Genomic DNA, 21,754 nt, shown 5'->3' with positions numbered 1-21,754 from the left:
TGTGTAACTATTAGCACTTAACGGTTTAATCAAAATGAATTTTGGAATACCAACATGTAGCATGGTTTGATATTTTTTTAAAATGTGCTCCCTTGTATCTATTTTTTTGTGTTGCCTGGTATCTATTTTATTGTACTGCATTGTATCTATTTTCTTGTACTTATTGTGCTGCCTTGTATCTATTGTCTGATTCTTAAAGGATGGACACTCCATCTGAGGAAGACCCATTTTTCACCACTCTCTTACAAAGAGGAGGAGAAGGTTGCAGTCAACCATATGAGCAATATTCTAATGTTATGATCCAAACAAAAGTTCAAAGAGGTGCATCTTTCACTGTTGAGGATGATAACTTACTTATCTCCGGTTGGCTCAACATTAGCATTGATGCCATATGGGGTACCGATAAAAAATCTACTCAAATGTGGGACATAATTTCTGAGTTTTATCATGAGTATAAAAAACCAAATACTGTGAACCGTTCAGTAGGGTCATTGATCAATCGTTGGTCCATGATCCAAAAATGCACAAACAAGTTTTGCGCATTTCTAGCGCAGATAGAGTCATTGCACCCAAGTGGTGCGACCAAGCAAGACAAGGTATGTACCATTTTCTTTTAATAATGTATTTATTTATTTAAGATTTATTTTCTGACAATATTCCTTCACTTTTTCAGATTGAAAAGACAAAAATAATGTACAAAGAGATAGAAAATGGGAACTTCACACTGGAGCATTGTTGGTGTCTTTTGAGACACCAACCCAAATGGCAGCAACACATGATTTCACTGAATACGAGGAGAAGGCCACATGATAAACGTCCAGCTAATGAGCAGTCAAGTGAAATTGTCGACGACGTTGTTGAGGAGAACGTTGAAAGACCTCCAAGCAAAAAAGCTGAGAAAGATAACTTGAGGAAGCGGAAGGCCCAAGAATCATGTGATGCTGAGTTTAACATGGTGTTAGAAAAAATGACCGAGGATAGACGGTTGTTCATGGCAGAGAGGAGATCATGGGTGACGAAGGCAGATGACAATAGAGGTGCACAACTAGAACTTGATAAGAGAAAGTTCGAGGCGGAGATTATGAGCAAGGATCTTTCTGGCATGAATGCCATGCAGCAAGCCTACTTTCTAAATATTCAGAGGAAAATTTATGAGGAATCTTTAAATTGTTCCGAAGGTACATATGAGAAATCTCCATCCACACCTGATGAAGGTGTGTAACTGTTGGCTATGATTTTAGATTTCCAGCTTTTAGTGGTTGGGCAGCCACTATGAGATCTAAATTTTTTTATTTTGAAGTTGATATATAGCCTTTTTGTGTTTTCCATAGACTGAAATTGTATATGTGCCCCTGGACTTGATGTGTAACTGGAATTGCTGACTTGTTGTGTAACTAGAATTGCTGATGACAGCATTTTGTGTGATGATAGCAGTTTGTTCATATCTTGTATGTTACTTGATGATATTTACCTCACTATACTAGTTCATGTGAGGATGAATTATTTGTTCATATCTTGTATGATAGCAGCTTGTTCATAGCTTGTAGTGATTAAAACAAATTCAAAGTATTATGTGCATTTAATTGGAGCTACAATGGTCTATATACGGTGGTAGATGTCCGTCTATCCAAATCTTATAGCTTCTTTCTCAAGAATTTGCTTTGTAGTTAGCAGTTATATTGATGAACTAGCTTATAGCGAGTTTTCTTTCTTTCATGGTGAGATAAGATTCCCAGTTGATTTCTAATGTATTTTCTTGCATCTTGTGCTTATTACTTCTTGGTTGTATGTTGTATGTTTCTCCAATTCAAACACAAGTTTTGCTCTCTCTATCTTGCCAATTTAAATGGATGGATCATGGATGGATTTGGGAGATTTGGACTTGGGTCATTACAATTTAAATCCTTTGTGTAAAGTATATATTCAAGTGCAAATTTCGCGGCATCCTTAGCTAACATCTGTGCAGCGCCATTTGCTTGAATGGAGAACTGTCCATTATTGCCAAGTAGCGCCATTTGTAAAGCATTCTCTTCGAGAGTAATAACCCTTTTGCAGCTCCAAAGCTTATCATTTCAACTATTATAATGAGTCATTACAAAGCTTATAATGTAATACAAGTGTAAGGATCTCTAATGAACCATCCTCAATCCACACAAACTCCTCATTTTATAAGAATTAATGATTTTTCTAACTGATTTTCCATCTCAAGAAAAAATTAATTGAAAAAATGTGTTTGTTGGATAATCAAGTTGAGGAAAAAAATTAGTTGGGAAACAATAATTTAAGTATAAATTAAATTATTAATTAACATATGGTTAGTGTAGTTGCAAAAAATGAAAAAAAAATGAAAAATATTATTATTAAAAAAATAATATTATATTATTCTTTTGATGAATCAAATGACTAATCTAATGTGAGGTTTTGGATTTATGGAAAACATGTAATTTTCATCAAATTTTAAAGATGGCTTTGATGAAGCCAATGCCAATGCTCTAAGAGCACTGGTAAGTCCAACCTTTAAATTTTGATGAATTTCACTTTAAACACATGGCATTGGATTCATCTTTTATCCAAATGTGAAGCTGTCAGCTACAGTAGAATTTCATTTATCTTTAAATTTGAAGAACTACTATTCAATATCTATCAGATTATTTTATTACGAAAATCACTCTTTCGCACGCAATTTCGTTATTTCTTCCCTCTCTTCTTTGCTTTCTTTTCTACCCCAAAATCCCTTTTCGATTCTTCCTCTCCCTTTCTTTATTTCTCTTCCAGTTTTCCCGAGTCCTAGATTTCCCTTCTTCCTCTCCCTTTCGTCCTCTCTGTTTCTTTCCTCCGTTTCCTCTTTTTTTTTTTTTTTTTGCGAAGCTTGTATCATATCCTTTGCCAAAAAAGTGACCAATTCATCTTCGTGAAGCAGATGTTCAAGTTCGTACGAGGTGTTTCAGGTGAAAGAGGACCTCCATCACCTCCATAGGCGCACCGTTGCCGCTCCTTTCTTTTCTGCTCTAAACGTTCTCCATCTCCGTGAGTTCACTCTCTCATATATATATTAATCATATATGCATGTATGAGAAATTTTGCACTACATTTGTATGCTTATGTATGTATTTTTGCCCATGAAGAAATTTTTTACTCCATGTATGTATTTCAATCCGTCTATTGTTTGAAAGAAATAGTTGTTTTTTCAATCCTTTTTTGTGGGCTTTCTGTTGTTTCTTCACGGGCAAAATATAGATGCTTTTTTCAATTAATTTCATTTTCTTGGAGCTTTGTATTGAGTCGATAGCTTTTTTCAAAATATAGATGCTTTTTTCAATTAATTTCTAATGTATTGTGTGTGAAATTAAGAAATTTGAATTGCTGGTCGAGTAGAATTGGTACATGTTGTGGGGGTGAAATCAAGCCTGTAATTGATTAATTCAGGTTTTCATGGAATTGAATCTTGATTCTTTATTCTCTCAAGTGATAGAGAGAGCATAGGACTATGAACACAATATTTTTGCTTTGGTGTTAGCAGCTAGAGTAATTTTTATGCAATGTGCAGCAGGATCTTGAGAGAGTAGTCTTGGTTTTTTTTTCATCTTCTTGCGATCTTGGCATCGAGTTCCAAAGTTGAGTGTCGTGCCTTGATTATGGAACAAGGGAGAAATAGATTGAATAATGTTTTTGACACGGAGCGGTTATTAGGGGCGGGGATTATAAAACGTTTTTTGATGCGCGTGTTTCCAATTTATGTAGTTAAAAGTTGTTAAGTGGGTGTTGTGTCCCATATGCAAAATTAACTTTGTAAGCTTGCTATTCTAGGGTCTAAAAGTTTCATTTTGAGCAGAGACAATATGTCTCATGTTGCGGATGCATGCTTGCTTACATGCAAGCACAAGGCGCCAAGAGAAATTGCTTATTAATCTTATAGTAAAGTGCATCTAATGAAGTGAACTTAAAGCACAAAAGTGGGTGCTTCCTGTGAAAGCACTAGGAACAAATAACGTCTTCTTCACATTCCATTAATATATCTGTGATTACATTGAAAATTAATTGTGACTTTTTGTAATCTGAATTCTAACTTGAATTGTAATATTAATTGTGACTTTTTGTGGGCTGTTGTGATTGAAACATATTCCAAGTATTATCCCATTGTCATGAAGTTGCTTTGGACATTTTTTTTGATAATATATATTGTTCTAATTAATGCTGGAATTGATAAAACTCTGTTTTTGCAAAACAATGATAACATAGTTAAAATTCTGGAACTGATAAAATTCTGTTTTATCATGTGGAACAGTTTTTATTATTGTTTTTTAATTTGTGGTAATGAAATTAATAGAAATGATGAAGGAATTGTGAATTTGTTTGTGCTTTTTTCTACTGAATTCATGTGAATTTGGATGAAGAAATTGTTAAAATACATCCTCATTACTGCTAATTGTATAATTCCGAAGATACATTCGACACATCTCCATCCACACCTCATGGAGGTGTGTAACTATTGGCTGTGATAAAAAAGTTTTCAGGTTTTAGTAGCTGCCCAGCCACTATGATATCTGAATTTGTTTTGTTTTAAATAGATGAACGTATTTTTGAAAGGTTAATTTGAATTGTGACCTGATTTTGTTGAGGGGAATTGTGATCTAGACAACCACTTGTAATCTGAATTTTAGTCGATATTGTGTGGAATTGTGACTTGATTTTGGAAGAGGAACTGTGACTTGTAATTTGAATTGATCATTTGATGTTTTGTGGAATTGTGATATGATTTTGTTGAGGGGAACTGTGATCTGGGCAGCCATTTGTAATATGAATTTTAGTTGATGTTTTGTGGAATTATGACTTGATTTTGGAAAGGGAACTGTGACTTGTAATCTGAATTGTTCATTTCATGTTTTACTTTATCTGGGCAGCCTGTATGACTCCATGGTGTCAATTGTTGAGTTGTGTAGCCAATGTATTCATTCAAGCAGTGATTGTTAAAGTCAGGTTCGACTTTGTGACTATTATTATTATTATTTTGTATTTATACTCGATTATTATATGCTCTTGAGAATCAGTGTAGGCAATGTTTATAGTCTTATATATATATACTAGCAGTTGGACAATGTGCGAGGCACATTTGCCCGGTCGAATGAAAAAGAAGTTGTTTTGTAAAATATAAACATGCTTTGTGTTATAAAAAAAAAACGTAATCATAAGCAAAATAAGTGGTATATGGAGAATCTTTTATGAACTCAGTTTCTGCACCTAACAAGTGAAAAGAGATGCGGAGAATCTATGTGATGATGACAGTAATTCACTGCATAAATTGAAGCAATCCAACCGAAGAAAATAAAAAACGAGAAGTGGTAAAATGAAATTTAAAAATAGCAAAACCAAAGCATGGTCTTGGTAAGAGAATAGAAAATTCTGAATTAATTTTATTGGAGTGTAAAAGAATATGTATTAATAGAGAAAAACACATTATAGTTAGGAAACGAAAAAGAACCCAATCGTAAAATTCCGAGTCAATTCCTCCAAAGTAGCAGTCTATATATAAAGCCACAAAAACTCCTACGAAAATTGAAAAAATAAATGTTACAGTAATATGAAAATTAAAAGATTTTAGATATTCTAGTAATAGTTTTCTTAGCAAAATCTATGAATTGTAGAATTCAACCATACTACTCAATGACTTAGGGAGTACTAAAAAAATACAGTCTTTTATTTCTATATTATTCTCACATTTTTTCATCATTAAAGTAAGTCTCTTCTATTTTGAAAACTCCAAAAATATTACAATAGTAGAAAATCATTTTATTTAAATGATTTTAATTAATTTAGAATATTATGAAATTTAAATTATATTAAAAATTCTAATTATTTATATGATTTTATTTTTGTTTGACACTTTCTGAGCCGCTTATGCCCCTGTATGACTTGCTATAATTACGGTTATGCTCTCTTGGGTTCTGTTTTCTGGTTTTTTTTACACCATTTTCTCGCACTTTATGAAACCCAAATCTTCCTGTGTGTTAGTTTAAATAATATTTTATCTTAATTTTTTTCAATATTTTTAATTAAGTTAATGTTTACGTATTTTTAAATTAATATTTTAATTTTCTACCGTTAGATCGTTTTAAAGACTCCAAGACGAAGGGACTGGATTAAATACCCAGACCCTTTTCATTCTCCCTCACTTTTCCCTCCCCTCTCTCTCTCCTCCCTTAGCTCACGCGTACGTGGTACACTGCCCCTCTCCAAGCTGATTCTTCCTCTACCCAGCCCGGCGCCGCCGTGTGCCGGTGAGGCTCACCGCTCTTTCCACCGGCACCACCTCACTCCAGCGAGTCCCCCCACACCAGTCTCCCTCTCTCACACTCTCTCTTCCTCTCTCTCGGTTGTGCACAGCCCGAATGGGCTTGATGTTGCTGCGCCGCCGTGCGCCATCCTCCGGCGCCACCACCTCCACGGTAGCCTCCCCTCCCACCAGCCATCCCCATCCAGTGAGCTCGGCCTCCATCTCCCTGCCGTTTGCCCCCACGAAGTCCACCTCCCTCACACAAGGGTTCTCACACTTCCACCTCCGTGCGCCGCCACCTACGGTGTCCAGCCACCGTCATGAGCCTCCTCTGGCCACCATCGACCTACCCCAACCACCCATGGCCTCGATCTACCCCTCATGCATGCCCATTCTCTCTCACTCTCTCACGGACTCTCCCTCCTTTCCAAGCTCCAGCCGAAGATCCTGATTTGTGATTTGTATGAAATGTGTATGTTGATTTGGTGATTTGTGTGGTGATTTTTTGATTTTGTGGTATTTTTGTAGTGATTTTACTGTGATTTTGCTATAAGGAGGGACACGGAAGGAGAGAGGGACGCAAGGTGTAAAAAGAAAAGCTTAAAACACGAATCACTGTTCATGTTACTATTCACATTTATAGCGGCTTTTAAGTATAATGATATATATATATATATATATATATATATATATATTTAAAGCATGTCTTTGAATTTGCGTCTCTTGATAGACAGAGTTTAATAAATTTTATATATGATTATTGGGTAGAAGAAGGGTTGTTAAAATATGTTTGTTGGATAATTAAGTTGAGAAAAAAAATTAATTGAGAAACAATAATTTAAGTATCAAATTAAATTATTAATTAACATATGATTAGTATAATTGCAAAATATGAAAAAAAATTATTATTAAAAAAATAATATTAAAATAATATTTTGATGAATCCAATAGCTAATCCAATATAGAATTATAGATAAAGAGGTTTTAGATATATAGAAAACACATACTTTTCATTAAAATTTGAAGATAAATTTGATGAATCTAGTGCTAATGCTCGGTAAATTTTTTTAAAATATTAAATTTACATCCTCTAGAAGTTGTTTATCACTCTATCGCATTTTGATTTTGAGCATGCCTTCATCATTTTGTAACAATGACGAAGATGTCATTGGGGGGGGGGGGGAGAGGGCTTTGAAGGTGTAATTCGTAAAATTTATAGTCTACCATTATAGGATCGGCTCTCACTCTGTATCGCATTTTGATTTTGAGCATGCCTTCATCATTTTGTAACGATGACGAAGATGTCATTCGAGCCGGGGTGGTGTGCTCCCTGTTGTTTCTCGGAGAAGCTTGAAGGTGTAATTCGTAAAATTTATAGTCACCATTATAGGAAGCCGATCGAGCTCGCTAGGGAGAAGACAAATGATTACATCTTTTCGCTATGAACATGTTTGACGAATTTAATAAGTTCAAAAGTTCCATACATTCAGGAAAATGAGTTGTTGTGAACATGTTTGATGAACATCTTTTTCCAGCAAATAAATTCTATATCCTTCTCCCCTCTCTGTGTTTTCTTTCTCGCTTCTGCATCCTTTTTGTAAACATACACTGACGTGGCATGATGTCAGATTAGCCCCTACGACTGCACGTACTCGACTCTACGTAGCAGAATTCTTAGCTGATTGAACCGATCCACGTTGGATTAGTGCACAACGACTGCATAAATAAGAATGCATCCAGAGTTTTTCTTTTCGTAATAATAGAAAAATTTAATTGTGAGTAATTCTATGCACTAATATGTACACTCATTCAATATAATTAGTCAGAAAGTAGATTTTATTAAAAACAGTACTAATTTGAATTTAGAATATGAATGCAACAACATTAATACGCAGATTGGTATGCAAACTTGCTTATGTATAGAGCTTGTATAATGGGTTGAACCTGAATCAACTTGACTCCGTCTATGTGCCAACCAAACCATACTATAAAGTTGGACGAAGAATATCCACTCTCTCTCTCTCTCGTCTCTCTTTCACCTCTTTCATGGAGTAATCAACCATTTACCTAAACAAAAAACAACCTAGGACCACTTAGAACAGTTCTCCACTTATGGAAATGGATCTACTAATCCAACAAACAGAAGCTCTATCCTGGAAAGATCTCAACCTATCATCAGTTACAGAAACAACAAAGAAAACCACAGAGCTTGCATTGGCTGGACGAATTGTGGCTGCTCGTCCATTGAACAAAACTGCACTACATGCAAGCATCAAAGCAGCATGGAATTTCATAAAAATTTTCACATTAAAGATTTAGAAGTTAATCTCTTCCTCTTCACATTTCAGTCAGTCCATGATAAACAAAGGATCCTTAACCAAGCTCCATGGAACTTTAAGGGGCATTTGCTCATTCTTAAATCGTGGCCTCCAGGATCTACATGGCATGAGATAAGTTTAAATTCTTCAGTCTTTCATGTGCAAATACACGGGCTTACATTGGACCATATGACTAGAAAATGCTACAAACATTGGCAAAGCTATGGGAAACTTATTGGAGGTGGAAGTAGATCTACAGTTTGGAATAGCTTGCAGAAAATTCGTAAGGATAAAGGTCGAAATAGACATTACAAAACCACTAAAACAAGGTTTTTGGCTTCTCAGAGATTACAACATAAACACATGGGTTTCATTCAAATACGAGAGATTGTCTGATTTTTGCTATGCTTGTGGGAGGATAGGTCACTCACAGATATTCTACACATTCTTAAAAACCATCCCTCCCCATCTGCCTTTCGGTTCTTGGCTAAGAGCTGACCTCCACAACTCAGCAACAAGTCAACCTCCACAGCAAGCCCAAGCCATCGCACAGACAAACCCACAGTTGGACAAGCCAGTAAAAGGGAAATTTTACAGACAAACACTCAACTGAAATCTATATTATGAAAGAGCAGCAAAGCCCAAACCAGTTCAAAGAGATCTATTCCACAGTGCAAAGAGCGAGAAAAAATGGGAGAAATTATAAATGCAGAAAAGGAAATGTTTGTAGAGATTCCTTCAGCACTCACCAGCGGCTTCGTCGGCGCAGGTACTCTCCAAAAATGGCAACCACCAAGCATGGAGCTTCCTCTCACCACTGAAACACATCCTCAAAGTTCGGCGTCAACACTGCCCCTCAACCAGTGAGCTCTCCAACCTAGCGCAGACCTCATGGTCGAATGGCTCTCAACTCCCAAGTTTGGCGTCAGCGAAGAAATTCCCTTCGAGCCTCCAAGATCTGCAAGCCTCGTGGAACAACATCCATCCATCTACAACAGACATTGAATCCTCCTCGCCAATCACCTAAAAAACAATCAGAGCTGGAAATTTGTACTTAATAGATCCCTTCCCATCAGCCAATCCAAGTTTTTAGACTTCTCAAATGGGGGCAGATCACATGTCGTACAACACACTGCCTGATTTGGCGCTACAGAGATTTTCATATCCCTCTGTACAAAACAAAAGCGTATGGACTATGGCGCTCTCAATGGAAGCAGATGCAAGCTGCAGTGGTTGGCCCATGTAAGTGAGCCCACTATTGCCTATCCAGATCAGCCATCCCAAGGTTTCTTTTTTAAAGATCAGGCCCAATTATTCAACTATAGCCCAGAAACCTCTAACACTCTGAGCCCACTGAAGACACAAACCAAAGGCCCCATAGTGGATGAACAACCCACGGGCAGTCCACTTAAACCTATTGAAGTTCCTAAAGCTAAGAATATTTTCAAGAGGAATACCCCTCTTGTGCACGAAGAAAGTCGGCCACTGAAAAAAAAGATTCGAAAAGGTTTTTACACAAAGTCCCTCCATCTCCTACACCGATTGGTGATACTAACCAAAATCCTACCAACGAGAAGGAAAATCTGGCAAATATACTTCTTGAAATGCACTCTATTACTGCTGGGAAAATCACAAAATCAAAGGAGCATATTCGAACAAAACCATATCATAGGACAACACTACATGCAACAACCAGGAAATCCAAAACAGTTGACGAGGCAGACTCAATCATGTCTCCACCTACTCCATGAAGACAATGGTATGGAATTGCAGGGGACTAGCCCGTCCCAAGGTAATAAGAAGTTTAAGGACTAATATTAGAAAATATAACATAGACATCATATTTTTGTTAGAGACCATGGTGATATCTGAACGCACCCTAACTATTATGAATAGTCTAGATTTCCACCATTTTATAAACTTCCCAACCTCGAGAATAAGGAGGCCTTTTGCTATTATGGCGTCCGGGTGTAGATGTTGAACCTGTACATATTAATATGAATGTGATATCTATTTTAATTTACTCTGATCCTCCTAATCGTCATTGGCTTGCAACATATGTTTATGCCCAAGCACACTGGCATCAAAAAACAAGCTTTTGGAACTTAGACTCAACCTTCAAATCATTCTCGAGTCCATGGGTTTGCATAAGATATTTCAATGATCTATTAAACCAATCAGAAAAATTTGGAGGGCGACCTATTACATCTTCTTCAATTGGTGGATTAAAAGATTTGATGGGCACATACGACTTAATTGACATCAGCTTCACTGGTTCCACTTTTACTTGGACCAACGATAGACAAAGAAATGCTTTGATCAGAGAAAGATTAGACCGTGGAATGGCAAATCCTCGGTGGAGATTATTATTCTCCGATGCTACTTTGCAGCAGCATCTAACCTCTTCAGCATCAGACCACCATCCGCTTCTACACAATACAACAATGCACTTTCGACGTGCTTCATCATTCAATTTCGAAGAATTCTAGATCCATGAGCCATTAAGTCAGATAATAATTCATGAAGTCTGGTGCAAGCATTTTATTGGGAACCCAGCATTTATACTTTGCAGGAAAATCAAGCCCACCAAAAAGGCTCTCAAATACCAGAATAAAGTTCACTTTGAAAAAATCCAAGTCAATATCCAACAAATAGAAAACAAGTTTCTTGATATTCAGTGCAACCCTCCAAATCCACATAACCTATCAAGAGAGAAGTAACTCTAACAAAACCTCCAAGAACATTTGAAGCATGAAGAAACTTTGTGGCGTCAAAAATCTCGACTCACTTGGCTAACTACTTCGGACCTAAATATTAAATTCTACAATCTTTCAACTACCATAAGAAGATCTTAAAAATATGGATATCAAAAAATCAGTCTACAATTCAGGTCATTACAAAAGCCTCTTCAGCCCTTCTCGCTATAAAGATGGCATAACACTTGCAAAAGGGTCCCATTATCCTGGAAGGAAATGCCTAGTTGGTAATATCAACCATAAATGACGATGCTCAAATATGGTAGATAACTCCAATTATTGAAGACATTGGTCATGCATTACAAAATCAGTATGATTGGAGCGTTAAAAAAATTCATCAATCTCAAAATTGATGTGTACACTCTGTGGCACAGTGGGCAACAACCAACTTAGTTTTTTGTCACGTACCCTTAGATAATCTACTTAGTTGTATTTTGTATATTGATAGTGGCAAGGACCCTCTCTTTATATCTTTGTAATATTTTATATCTATGATAAGCATGCTTGATTAGGAAAAAATAAATAAATAAATAAAAATTGGACGAAGAAGTAGATGCAAACAATTATACATGTCTTCAAAATTGGTGTTTAAAATATACGTGTGGTTCTTAAAAAAACACAGATTAGTCCAAACAGTTGGATTGTGTATGCCTAGATGTCGTTGGATGATGAGAACAAAGAACAATCATCATAGCTTTAATTTACTAAGCATAGTTTATATATGCCGTTTAAGGGGATAGATTTTCATGCTCATTGTTATATTTACAGGCTAATTAGAAAGTACGGATAATGTATTACTCCCAGTTTATGATAATCAAAATAGCTTAATAATCACTAATTATTAATATTATGAGAATGTTTTCGTATTCCGAGACACTGCTCGCTGCACAACAGCTCACTGTATAAACACGCAACAAAGGAGAAGTCACACCCAACATCACCGAAAAGAAAAGAATGTGATCTCAAAAACATATACGTTACAACACCCTGGGGAAAATTGTATGGTCGAGATGTCTCAGTTTAATCAGGAATGAGGCAAACGAGAATAGAAGAACCTTCCACTGGAACTTGATACAAATCACCACAAGAGCCAAGCGGCTTAATCCATTTCATCCTAATGCATCAACACTTAACTGTTATGACAGGCTGCTCGGTTTGCTCATTCGAATAGGCCAAGTGCACCCGAGTGTTCAATGATAGTTCCGGATGCTACCCAACCGTGTGCTGTTTGCAACCCCGGGGTCCGTAATGCTGAGAGCTACGCCTCACAATCTTTTTGCAAAGATAGCAATAATGAACTTGGCACGCCCAGCAAAATATATGATTGTTGTTGCCAATCTGTTAGTATAGCCAAGAAAAGCAAAAAACAGAAAGCCATATCAATCAAACTAGTGCAGTCTGTAGTTCAAACGAACAGAGAGACATTAAAATGCCTGTCAACAGAATTGATCAAGAAACCAATGAAGGAGAAACAGTTTCTAGTCCAGTATTTTGTCAGATTCGATTTGTATACAATAGACATGCTTCTTGGCCCAGGCGACATTCGACTCAGGCCTCGTATGGCTGGATTTCTTAGGTCAGTATCATGAAATATATCTTCACTTCAATTGGGAAACACAACTAATATGTCAGTAACAACGTGGGCCATCTCTTTCCTCTTTTGGTCTTATTATTGACTCTTAAAGCATGAAGGTTTGGGCATCATTGCTATGTATGTCAATAATTGTCTTCTTATAAACAATAAATGTGGTGATTCACCAATAAAAGAAAAACTTAATAATCAAGAGGATTTCAATTCGCTAAAACCTTTTATCCACTTGATTGTTTCAGCGAGCCTTTCTTCCTCAATTCCCTTTTTTTTTTTTGTTTATATATATATATGTAAGTAATTCATTTCAATGATCTCATATCACTTGTAATAAATTTACTAGCGTGTTTGAAAATACAATGTGTAAGATGTACCAATAAATTTTCATAAACTCTAAATCAAAGAAAATAATTTATAGGTGACAGCCTATAAAAGCAAGTTGGACGTAACTATGGGTCTTGATATCCAAACTTTTGAGACACACAATTTTAACTCACCTTTGCATTGAATTGACCACAATTAGGGCATGCCTGACCATTTGCGGCAAAGAGACCCAACACTTGGCGAGGATTAATGCGCTCTTCCCACTCCTGAATTACTTCTTGTGGGTTCAAATCGCATGTCCCACTCCTTGAACAAGTAATTAAGTTGATAGAAATTCATTAATCATACATTCAAGCAGAACAAAAAAGAGCATAGTTAGTAAAATCTAAACTACATGTAAATTAAATACCCGAAATGATCATATCCATCAATTGCCTGGTTACAGCGGTAGCAGAAATACTGCCCACAGTTATCACACACCATCTTGTTGCAACCTTCAGTTCTGGAAATTGCCATCTTACACGATGGACATTGCTTAGCATCACGAAGTATTTCCTTGACACTAAGAATCTCATTGATCATCTCACGTTCTCTACGCTTTTGCTCCTCCTTTAGTTGGGATGAATTCTGGCGTTCCTGCAGTCAAAAAGCAAAGAACCTAAGTTTCTAGTAATATGGAAGTTTACTACAATATGGTGGAAGTTGATTAGAAAGGCAAGGAAATGCTTAAAAGAAACTTAAAAGGAGGTAAGAAAGAAAACCTAAATGCAGAAGATATCATTATGGAATAGCGAGATTGACATAATATCAAGAGACAAGCCCCAATTACAGTGTACAATCCTTTTTATAAATAAGTAAATTAAAAAAAGAAGGTCCAGAACATTATGGGACGCCTTTTCACTGAGGAAAAATATCTGAGACATCATGAGGTTTCTTACACACTGGACCATTTGGAGATCTTGAATGTGAAATAACAACAAAGTACACTTACTCTGTCATACAGGACATGGTTAAAAACAATGCTATGAAACTCACAGATTAATTGGACAGTATAATGCCATGGTACCATGTGGGTTGAATCCTACTCTAAATATTGATGTATTGGACTCTTCAGTAAAACTCACTCTGAAGCTATCATGAAAGAGTTCAATTAACTGAAACTACACAAATTAATGGATCATAAAGAACATGTATGTGTATCTTTTAATTTTTTCCTTGTTGGGTGTGGGGCATCCTGCTAGATATGTGTAGATCCTCTGCTTAAGAGTGAAGCTACTGAGCTATGTTTTGCTGAAATGAAAAATGTAAACAACCTAAGCGAGACTTCAAACTCAAAAGTGAAAGCAAAAAACCAGAATCCAAGGGTTGGCCATACACAGGGCCAAGTCATTGAATCACATTTGGAATAGATTTCTTATCTTTGTATACCACCACCCACATACAAGGTATGTGACTATATTTCCACCAAAAAGGAGTTGACAGACCCAAGTATTCTCAATCAATGGAAATGATACGCAGTAATACAGAAGGAACCCAAAAATAGCAAAAAAAGAGATGCCAAAGAGGAATATAAAAAATTTACCTGCAAAATAAGAAGCTTCAGTTCTGGTGTCATACAGGCTATGCCTACATGGCGCCGCTCCCTGCACAGTGTACAAAAGCTAAACAAGCACTTTGAGCATTGAGCATGCTGGTCCTCATCTTCTATGCAAGGTGTTTCACATCTTGGGCAATAAGCAACATCAGACATCGAATCAAGTGTTTTTTGTAACATCAAGGACTCCCACCGTTCATACTCCTCATCACCAAGCAATCCTTTTAACAAAGCAGGAGGGACCATACCTCCACATTTTGTATCAGGACATTGAAGCTTGCTTATGGTGCCTTCCTTGATATGCATGTCAGAATAAGTCCTCATACATTTGCAGCAGAAGAAATGCTGGCATGGCAATCTGATGAACTCAGTACCTAATACGTTTTAAAAGGTGAAAATAGGGTCATAAGAATTGGATTTTTAGTTGATGAAAATTCACTGATGGAAGATTGTTAAATCCACACAGATACAGCAAACTAAAGAAATCAGTTCAGACAAGAAATCAAGGCGATCAAGAAACCCTATCCTGGAACATGCTACAGTTCAGACAAGAAATCAATGCGATCAAGAAACCCTATCCTGGAACATGCTACAGAATGCAAATCCTGACACAGGATTCAAGGGAAATATAAAATTATGCCTAAATCACTGCACGGTGTGATAACAATAATAATAATGATGCGAGATATGTACTTTGAAAAATGATAACTCACTGTAGCTTGTCACATAAAGGTTGAAAATTACCTGCATACTCACTAAAACAGATGCAGCATTCATGCAAGTTTGTGCGGAAGTTCTCAAGGTGTCTCTCATCATTGTAACTTTTTATTAAAGGAATATCCACATCTGGGGAAGAAATTCCAGAAACTGCACGTCTATCTCCTGTAAGTCTTTGTCTATAAGTACCAAGCATAATTTCTTTATCAAACCCAAGGTGAGAAAGAGAAGAACTTTGTAGCCATTCCACCCACTGGTATATGACTTCCTGCCCTAGCTGTTCCCTCCATATTGAGTCCAGCTTAGAGCAAAGATTGGAAATCTTACTTGAATCCAACCACCGGACAGAGATAGCAAAATAAGGCGGTAGGTGGCTAGGGTATGGTTTAGGTAATAAACAAGTCAACAAAATTGGTGGAAGATATTCGACTCTGAAAGAGTAAGAGAAATCATCTGAACTGTCAATTTTGGTATGAAGTTCATCAGATGAATTTAGCATTGCAGTAATAGCAATTCCACTTGGTGCTTCAATGCGTATATGAATCTGCAAAAGAAAAATTTTCATTCAATTCTCTATTGATGATCAAATTTGATTTTTAGTTACTGGTTTATTGCAAAACCTGAAAAGATCTTAAGCCATCGTGCCTGTCAAGGATGAAAACATTGTCTCCATAAATGGATTCCATAGCAAGTAACTGCAAAAGAAAAACACAAATGATTGAAGGTAATACAAAGCGGTCATAAATTTCCTACCTTGCACGTTTTAATTTCAAGCTCGATCTCTCTTCAAATCCTCATATGTGTTCTACTTTTGAAATGATATGATTGCTTGGCACCTCAAAGTGTCAACCATCTCTCAAAAAAAGTATTATCTAGTTCAACAAAATCCTGGTAAAGAGTCTTAAAGTTGTCAAGTCCTATACCAATTTCAACCAGATTTTAATTTGAAAGACGATAACACTCGTATAGATGGATGAGTGCACTCCAAATAGGCCATAACACTTGCATGGATGGAATCCCGACAAAGGGTAAGATATAATCGCTGAACTTTATGACAGTAAGGAAACCTCTCGACTAAATTGAGCTGCACTACTTATAAAGGCATCTCAGAAAACCTGAAAGACCTTTATAGAGGAAATAGATAACCAATGCTAAAAGTGTGCCAGTTCCAACATGTGTACTGTCTATAGCATCTACTACTAAAAATCTACCCAGCACCGGAGGCTAAAAGAAAGTAATTGAGTGTGATTCATAGTTTTGGATATTAATGTTTATAAAATATGTACGAAATATTACCTATCAAAAAATATGTACGATATATAGGTAAGCCATCATATCCAAATGTGACAATCAATCAATTGTCTTTGAGATGCATAGTTTGAAAACCAAACCTGCTGCAGCATGTAACACTATAACATTCCTATAACAAATAGTTCTCTAGTTCATGTACTTTTTCCAGGCAATTTCACTGGCCCACCTAAAATACTATCCTAATCATAGAAGTTTAGAACTATTTTCACAATTTTTTTGCTGATTGCACTTTGGCCAGACATCCAATAAATCTAAAATATTAAATCTAAAAATTGATATCCAATAAAGCTTAACTTAATTAAAAAAAAAAAAAGGTAAACATACTAAACTTAAAGTCTGGGAAGCGTTCTAAGGTTGTAACACATTCAAAGAACTCTATTCAGAAAATGGCCAAAGCAACATATAAGCCATCATCAATCACCAAAATCAGCCAAGTATTAAGGAGCACATGGTACAATATTATGAACATCTCCTATCCGAACAACAACCTTGGAGACCGTCAATAGATGGGCTGACTTTCTCAGCTTTAGATCAACAGTGTGCAGGGTGGTTGGAGAGGTCCCTTGAAGAAGAAGTTATGCAAAGTTGTTCATGGCATGGCTAGTGATAAGGCCCCTGGCCCTAATGGTTTTACCATGGGTGTCTTCCAAACCTATTGAGAAGTGATCAAGGGTGATCTTATGCGGGTTTTTCAAGAGTTCCATTATTATGCTAGCTTCAAAAAAATCCTCAATGCCACCCTCTTAGCACTCATACCAAAAAAGGTGGGCTTAGTGGATGTTCGTGACTATCGTCCTATTAGCCTTGTGACAGGGGTCTATAAGATTCTGTCTGAAGTGCTAGCAAACCGATTGAGTATGGTGATGGAGAAGTTAATCTCGAAACCACAAAACACATTTGTCAAAGGTAGACAAATTCTAGACTTGGTTCTAATTGCAAATGAAGTGCTAGACGGACGTCTCAAATCTCGGGAACCTAGATTAATTTGCAAATTAGACATGAAAAGAGCCTATGATCACGTTAACTGGAAATTTCTGCTCTATTTACTTGCAAGATGCGGTTTTGGAGAGAGATTGATGAAATGGATAGAGTTTTGTATCTAAACAGTTCGATTCTCTATCTTGGTGAATGGTTCTCTAGCGGGATTCTTTGACTCCTCTCGTGGATTGAGACAGAGAGATCCGTTATCTCCATTACTTTTCCTATTCGTCATGGAAGCCCTCAGTAAGATGATTGTAGGTCTTATGGAAGGTGGTTTTCTCTATGGCTTCTCGGTGGGGAATGGTAACTTCGATTCTCTTAATATTTCTCATTGTTGTTTGCTGATGACACTCGTATATTCTATGGAGCAAACCTCGGGCATGTCCAATTTTTGAGGGCCCTACTTCTTTGTTTTGAAGCCGTTTCGGGTTTGAAAGTTAATATGTCAAAGTCTGAGATGGTGCTAGTGGGGAATGTTTCTGAAGTGGTGGCCCTCTCTATTGGGATGTAAGGTACTTTCTTTACCTCTTCAGTATCTTGGATTCCCATTGGGTGTCTCCTTCAAATCAAAACAAATTTGGAACCTGTGATTGAAAAGGTGGAGCGTAGGCTGGCATCTTGGAAGATGTTGTATTTATCAAAAGGTGGTAGGCTTACATTGATTAAAAGTACTCTCTCTAACCTTCCCATCTATTTTTTGTCTTTGTTCCCACTCCCAGCAAAGATTGCCAAGCGTATTGAGAAGTTACAACATGATTTCTTGTGGAGTGGTTTGAGAGATGAGTTCAAGTTCTATCTAGTCAATTGGAACACTGTGCTTTCCAGTTTTTGGGGGTGGATTGGGTATTCATAACTTGATGAAGTTCAACCAAGCTTTATTAGGTAAATGGTTGTGGCGGTACCAACAAGAAAGGGGGGATTTGTGGAAGTCTGTCATTGATGCACAGGTTGGGGAAGCATGGGGTGGTTGGTGCTTGAATGAGGTACGTGGCTCACATGGGGTAAGTTTGTGGAAAAAAATTAGGAAGGGTTGGGAGACTTTCAAGAGATATATACATATTATTGTGGGCGATGGCTCTCGCATCAGATTTTGGCATGATAAATGATGTGGTGAAAGTTGTCTCAAAGACACCTTCCCCGCCATATTTGAGTTGGCACAAGTAAAGAATGTAGCAATAGCGGACCTTTTGGCTTTTTCTAGTGGCTTCCCTTAATGGAATGTGGACTTCACTATAGTAGCCCAAGATTGGGAGATGGAGGTTATTTTAGATTTCTATGCGGCTCTATATTTTGTACGTATGACCGAGGGTATGATGGATATGATGTTTTGGAGCCTTTCCAAAAAAGGTAAATTCACGGTCAGATCATTTCACAGAATTTTATCGAACCCTGGCCGGCTCTCATTCCCATGGAAGAGCATCTAGCAGACCAAAGCTCATTCAAAAGCAGCTTTTTTTATTTGGACAGCAGCTTTGGACAAAATTCTCACCACAAATAATCTAAAGAGACGTCGATTAATGGTATTGGACTGGTGTTATATGTGTAAGAAAGATGGCGAATCTGTTGATCATTTGTTTTTACATTGCGAGGTGGTCAGGACCCTGTGGGCTGATTTTTTTACAGGACTTGGTTTATCATGGGTAATGCTTGGCAGATTTGTGAACTTTCTGGTATGCTAGAGAGGCCTTCGAGGAAATACACAAGTCACAGCAATATGAAAAATGGTCCCTATATGTTGTTGGTGTATTTAGCAGGAGCGAAATAATAGAAGCTTCGAAAACCAAGAGAGAACAATGGACAAGCTGAAAGTTTTTTTCTTTAAAACATTGTTTTCTTGGGTGGGGGCTATTGTTTGTAATAGACTCAATGTACATCACTTTCTTCTTTCAGTTATAAATTATAGCCAGGTATTTCTCATGTACATTCCCTACTTGGCTTTGCCAATTATTATGAATAAAACTTATTGATTACTTAACATAAAAAAAATCAATCACCAAAAACCTCAAAACGCTAACACCGTACCATAGGCAAGCTCGCTAAATTAATTACCTCGTCCCCCTGCAGCTGATCGTTGATCCTCAGCTGCTCCTCCGACAACTCAGGCTCTTCCACGCCCAGCTGAAACTCTTCCAATCTACTGAAAATACTATCCACATCCTCAACTGATTCGGACACCTCAATTGTCTCTCTCCAATCTCTTTCCTGCCCTTCTCCTTCTTCTTCATCCCCGCCTTTCTCTTGCTTCGTGTTGACTTTCTGCTCAATACTCAACGACCCTATGTCAGAATCCAAAGAATTTAGAGAACCCACTTCATTATTCGGAGAACCCAGTTCAGACCTTTTCACAAACTTGGGTTTGACTGCATGGGCATGCCGATTCTTAGACACCCACTTGGAGTTTTGACGGGTTCTAGGGATGCGATTTGAGACGAGTAAACTGACGGTAATTGGTTCGATTCTGCTTTCTGTTGCGGAAGAAGCGGAAGGGGAGGAAGGCGGTGAGAGATCGGTTTGAATAAGATTGGGTTCCTCATCAACAGGGGGCCTAAGGACCCAGTTCTCATCGATTTCATTAAGACGGCTGTGATGGTGGCGCTGGTCCTGTCTTCCTCCAGTTTTGCCGGTCTTCCTCATGGCGGTTTCAAAGATCTTTGGACCCGAACGTCCCTCTAATAATAACAATAATAATAATAATAAACCAATTACTTTTAAAATTAATTTGATTCATTAAAATACAACATTTATCTACGGCCAAGAAAGTTTGCGTAGAGATTATGCGGGAAAGAATATTTTATTCCATGTCAACTATAATTAAAAAAAAGATAGTGCTACAATTCTCGCTCAATCTTCTCGATTGAGCTTTCCGCTGTACGTGGCATGCCACGTCGTTTAAAATTTGTTTCCAAATCATTCTATTAAAAAACAAAAAAAAATTTATCTCCCGTCCAACCCACCCACCCCCCTCTCCCTCACTCCCTCCCCTCCCCTCCCCTGCTTTCACGTTTAGAAGTGAAACCTAAACCCGACCTTGTTTCTTTCTCTGAGTTAGACGTCCGACCCCGACCTTGTTTAAAACCAAGAAAGGTAGCCGTTTTCTTTCCGGCACTATCTTCCGGTACATTTCCTAATTTTTTTCGTCGGTTTGAGATTTGTGATTGACTGAGGGCAAAATCACCAGAAGAGCCATGTAGAGTTATCATCAGTTTCAAAGAAAGAACTACCCACAGTGATGTTACGAGTAGTTTGAGCAATAGCAGAAATTGGAAAGAGTAGCAGCAGCAGGGAAAAGAAAAGAAAGTTGGAGGAAGAGCAGAAGCCATTACCAAAAGCAATATTTGGCTTCAGACAATCGGAAAAAGGTGGGCCAAGGTAGGTGTGACCGGTGGATGATGAGTAGCTTTTATTTTATAGTAATGCAAATGAAACTCTTAAATTTCATGGTCAACATGGACTGGTTAGAGTTCGGTGAACAATGGACAGGTGTCTTTTGCCTTTTTGAAGTTTCAGGCAAAGGCTTGTGTTTTTAATTTTTGCATTGGTTAGATATTAGAATCATGTCCTAATATGATTTGTGTAAAAGTCAAATTTGTTTATGCGAATTGGGAATGTTGTCATGGTCACTGGTGGAAGAAACAGGGGTTTTGCCTTCACTAGTGTAAAAGTCAAATTTGTTTATGCGAATTGGGAATGTTGATTGCAATACCTTTAATTTTGCAGTACCTGCTTTAGTTTAAAAGTTGCTAAACTATATATTAATGCATGATAGTTACTACCTAGCGTCATGTTTTTGATTTAGTTTTGCAGTACTTGGTTTTAGACAATTTTGAGTTGCAATACCTTTAATTTTGCAGTATATGCTTTAGTTTAAAAGCTGCTAAACTATATATTAATGCA

General features: G+C 37.2%; 2 protein-coding genes across 2 annotated transcripts; one reads left to right on the top strand and one right to left on the bottom strand.

Annotated features, from left to right (window-relative positions):
- Positions 1 to 378: 378 nt before the first annotated feature.
- LOC121237121 (glutathione S-transferase T3-like) lies at positions 379 to 1,313 on the top strand. The gene is made up of 2 exons (XM_041133705.1): positions 379 to 596; positions 674 to 1,313. The coding sequence occupies exons 1-2, from the start codon at positions 420 to 422 to the stop codon at positions 1,220 to 1,222; spliced, it is 726 nt and encodes a 241-aa protein (XP_040989639.1). The 5' UTR covers positions 379 to 419; the 3' UTR covers positions 1,223 to 1,313.
- An 11,020-nt stretch (positions 1,314 to 12,333) lies between these two features.
- LOC121237116 (E3 ubiquitin-protein ligase RNF14) lies at positions 12,334 to 20,523 on the bottom strand. Its single transcript, XM_041133697.1, has 7 exons — positions 19,910 to 20,523; positions 16,189 to 16,263; positions 15,596 to 16,112; positions 14,840 to 15,225; positions 13,667 to 13,893; positions 13,431 to 13,563; positions 12,334 to 12,683 (listed from the first exon to the last, which is right to left on the bottom strand). Exons 1-7 carry the CDS (start codon positions 20,492 to 20,494, stop codon positions 12,555 to 12,557), a joined length of 2,052 nt encoding a protein of 683 aa, XP_040989631.1. The 5' UTR covers positions 20,495 to 20,523; the 3' UTR covers positions 12,334 to 12,554.
- Between the last annotated feature and the right edge of the window lie 1,231 nt (positions 20,524 to 21,754).

Source organism: Juglans microcarpa x Juglans regia, chromosome 6S, assembly GCF_004785595.1.
Source record: "Juglans microcarpa x Juglans regia isolate MS1-56 chromosome 6S, Jm3101_v1.0, whole genome shotgun sequence".
Taxonomy (NCBI): domain Eukaryota; kingdom Viridiplantae; phylum Streptophyta; class Magnoliopsida; order Fagales; family Juglandaceae; genus Juglans; species Juglans microcarpa x Juglans regia.
The sequence above is the reverse complement of the archived record's forward strand: the minus strand, read 5'-3'. Positions and strand labels throughout refer to the sequence as shown.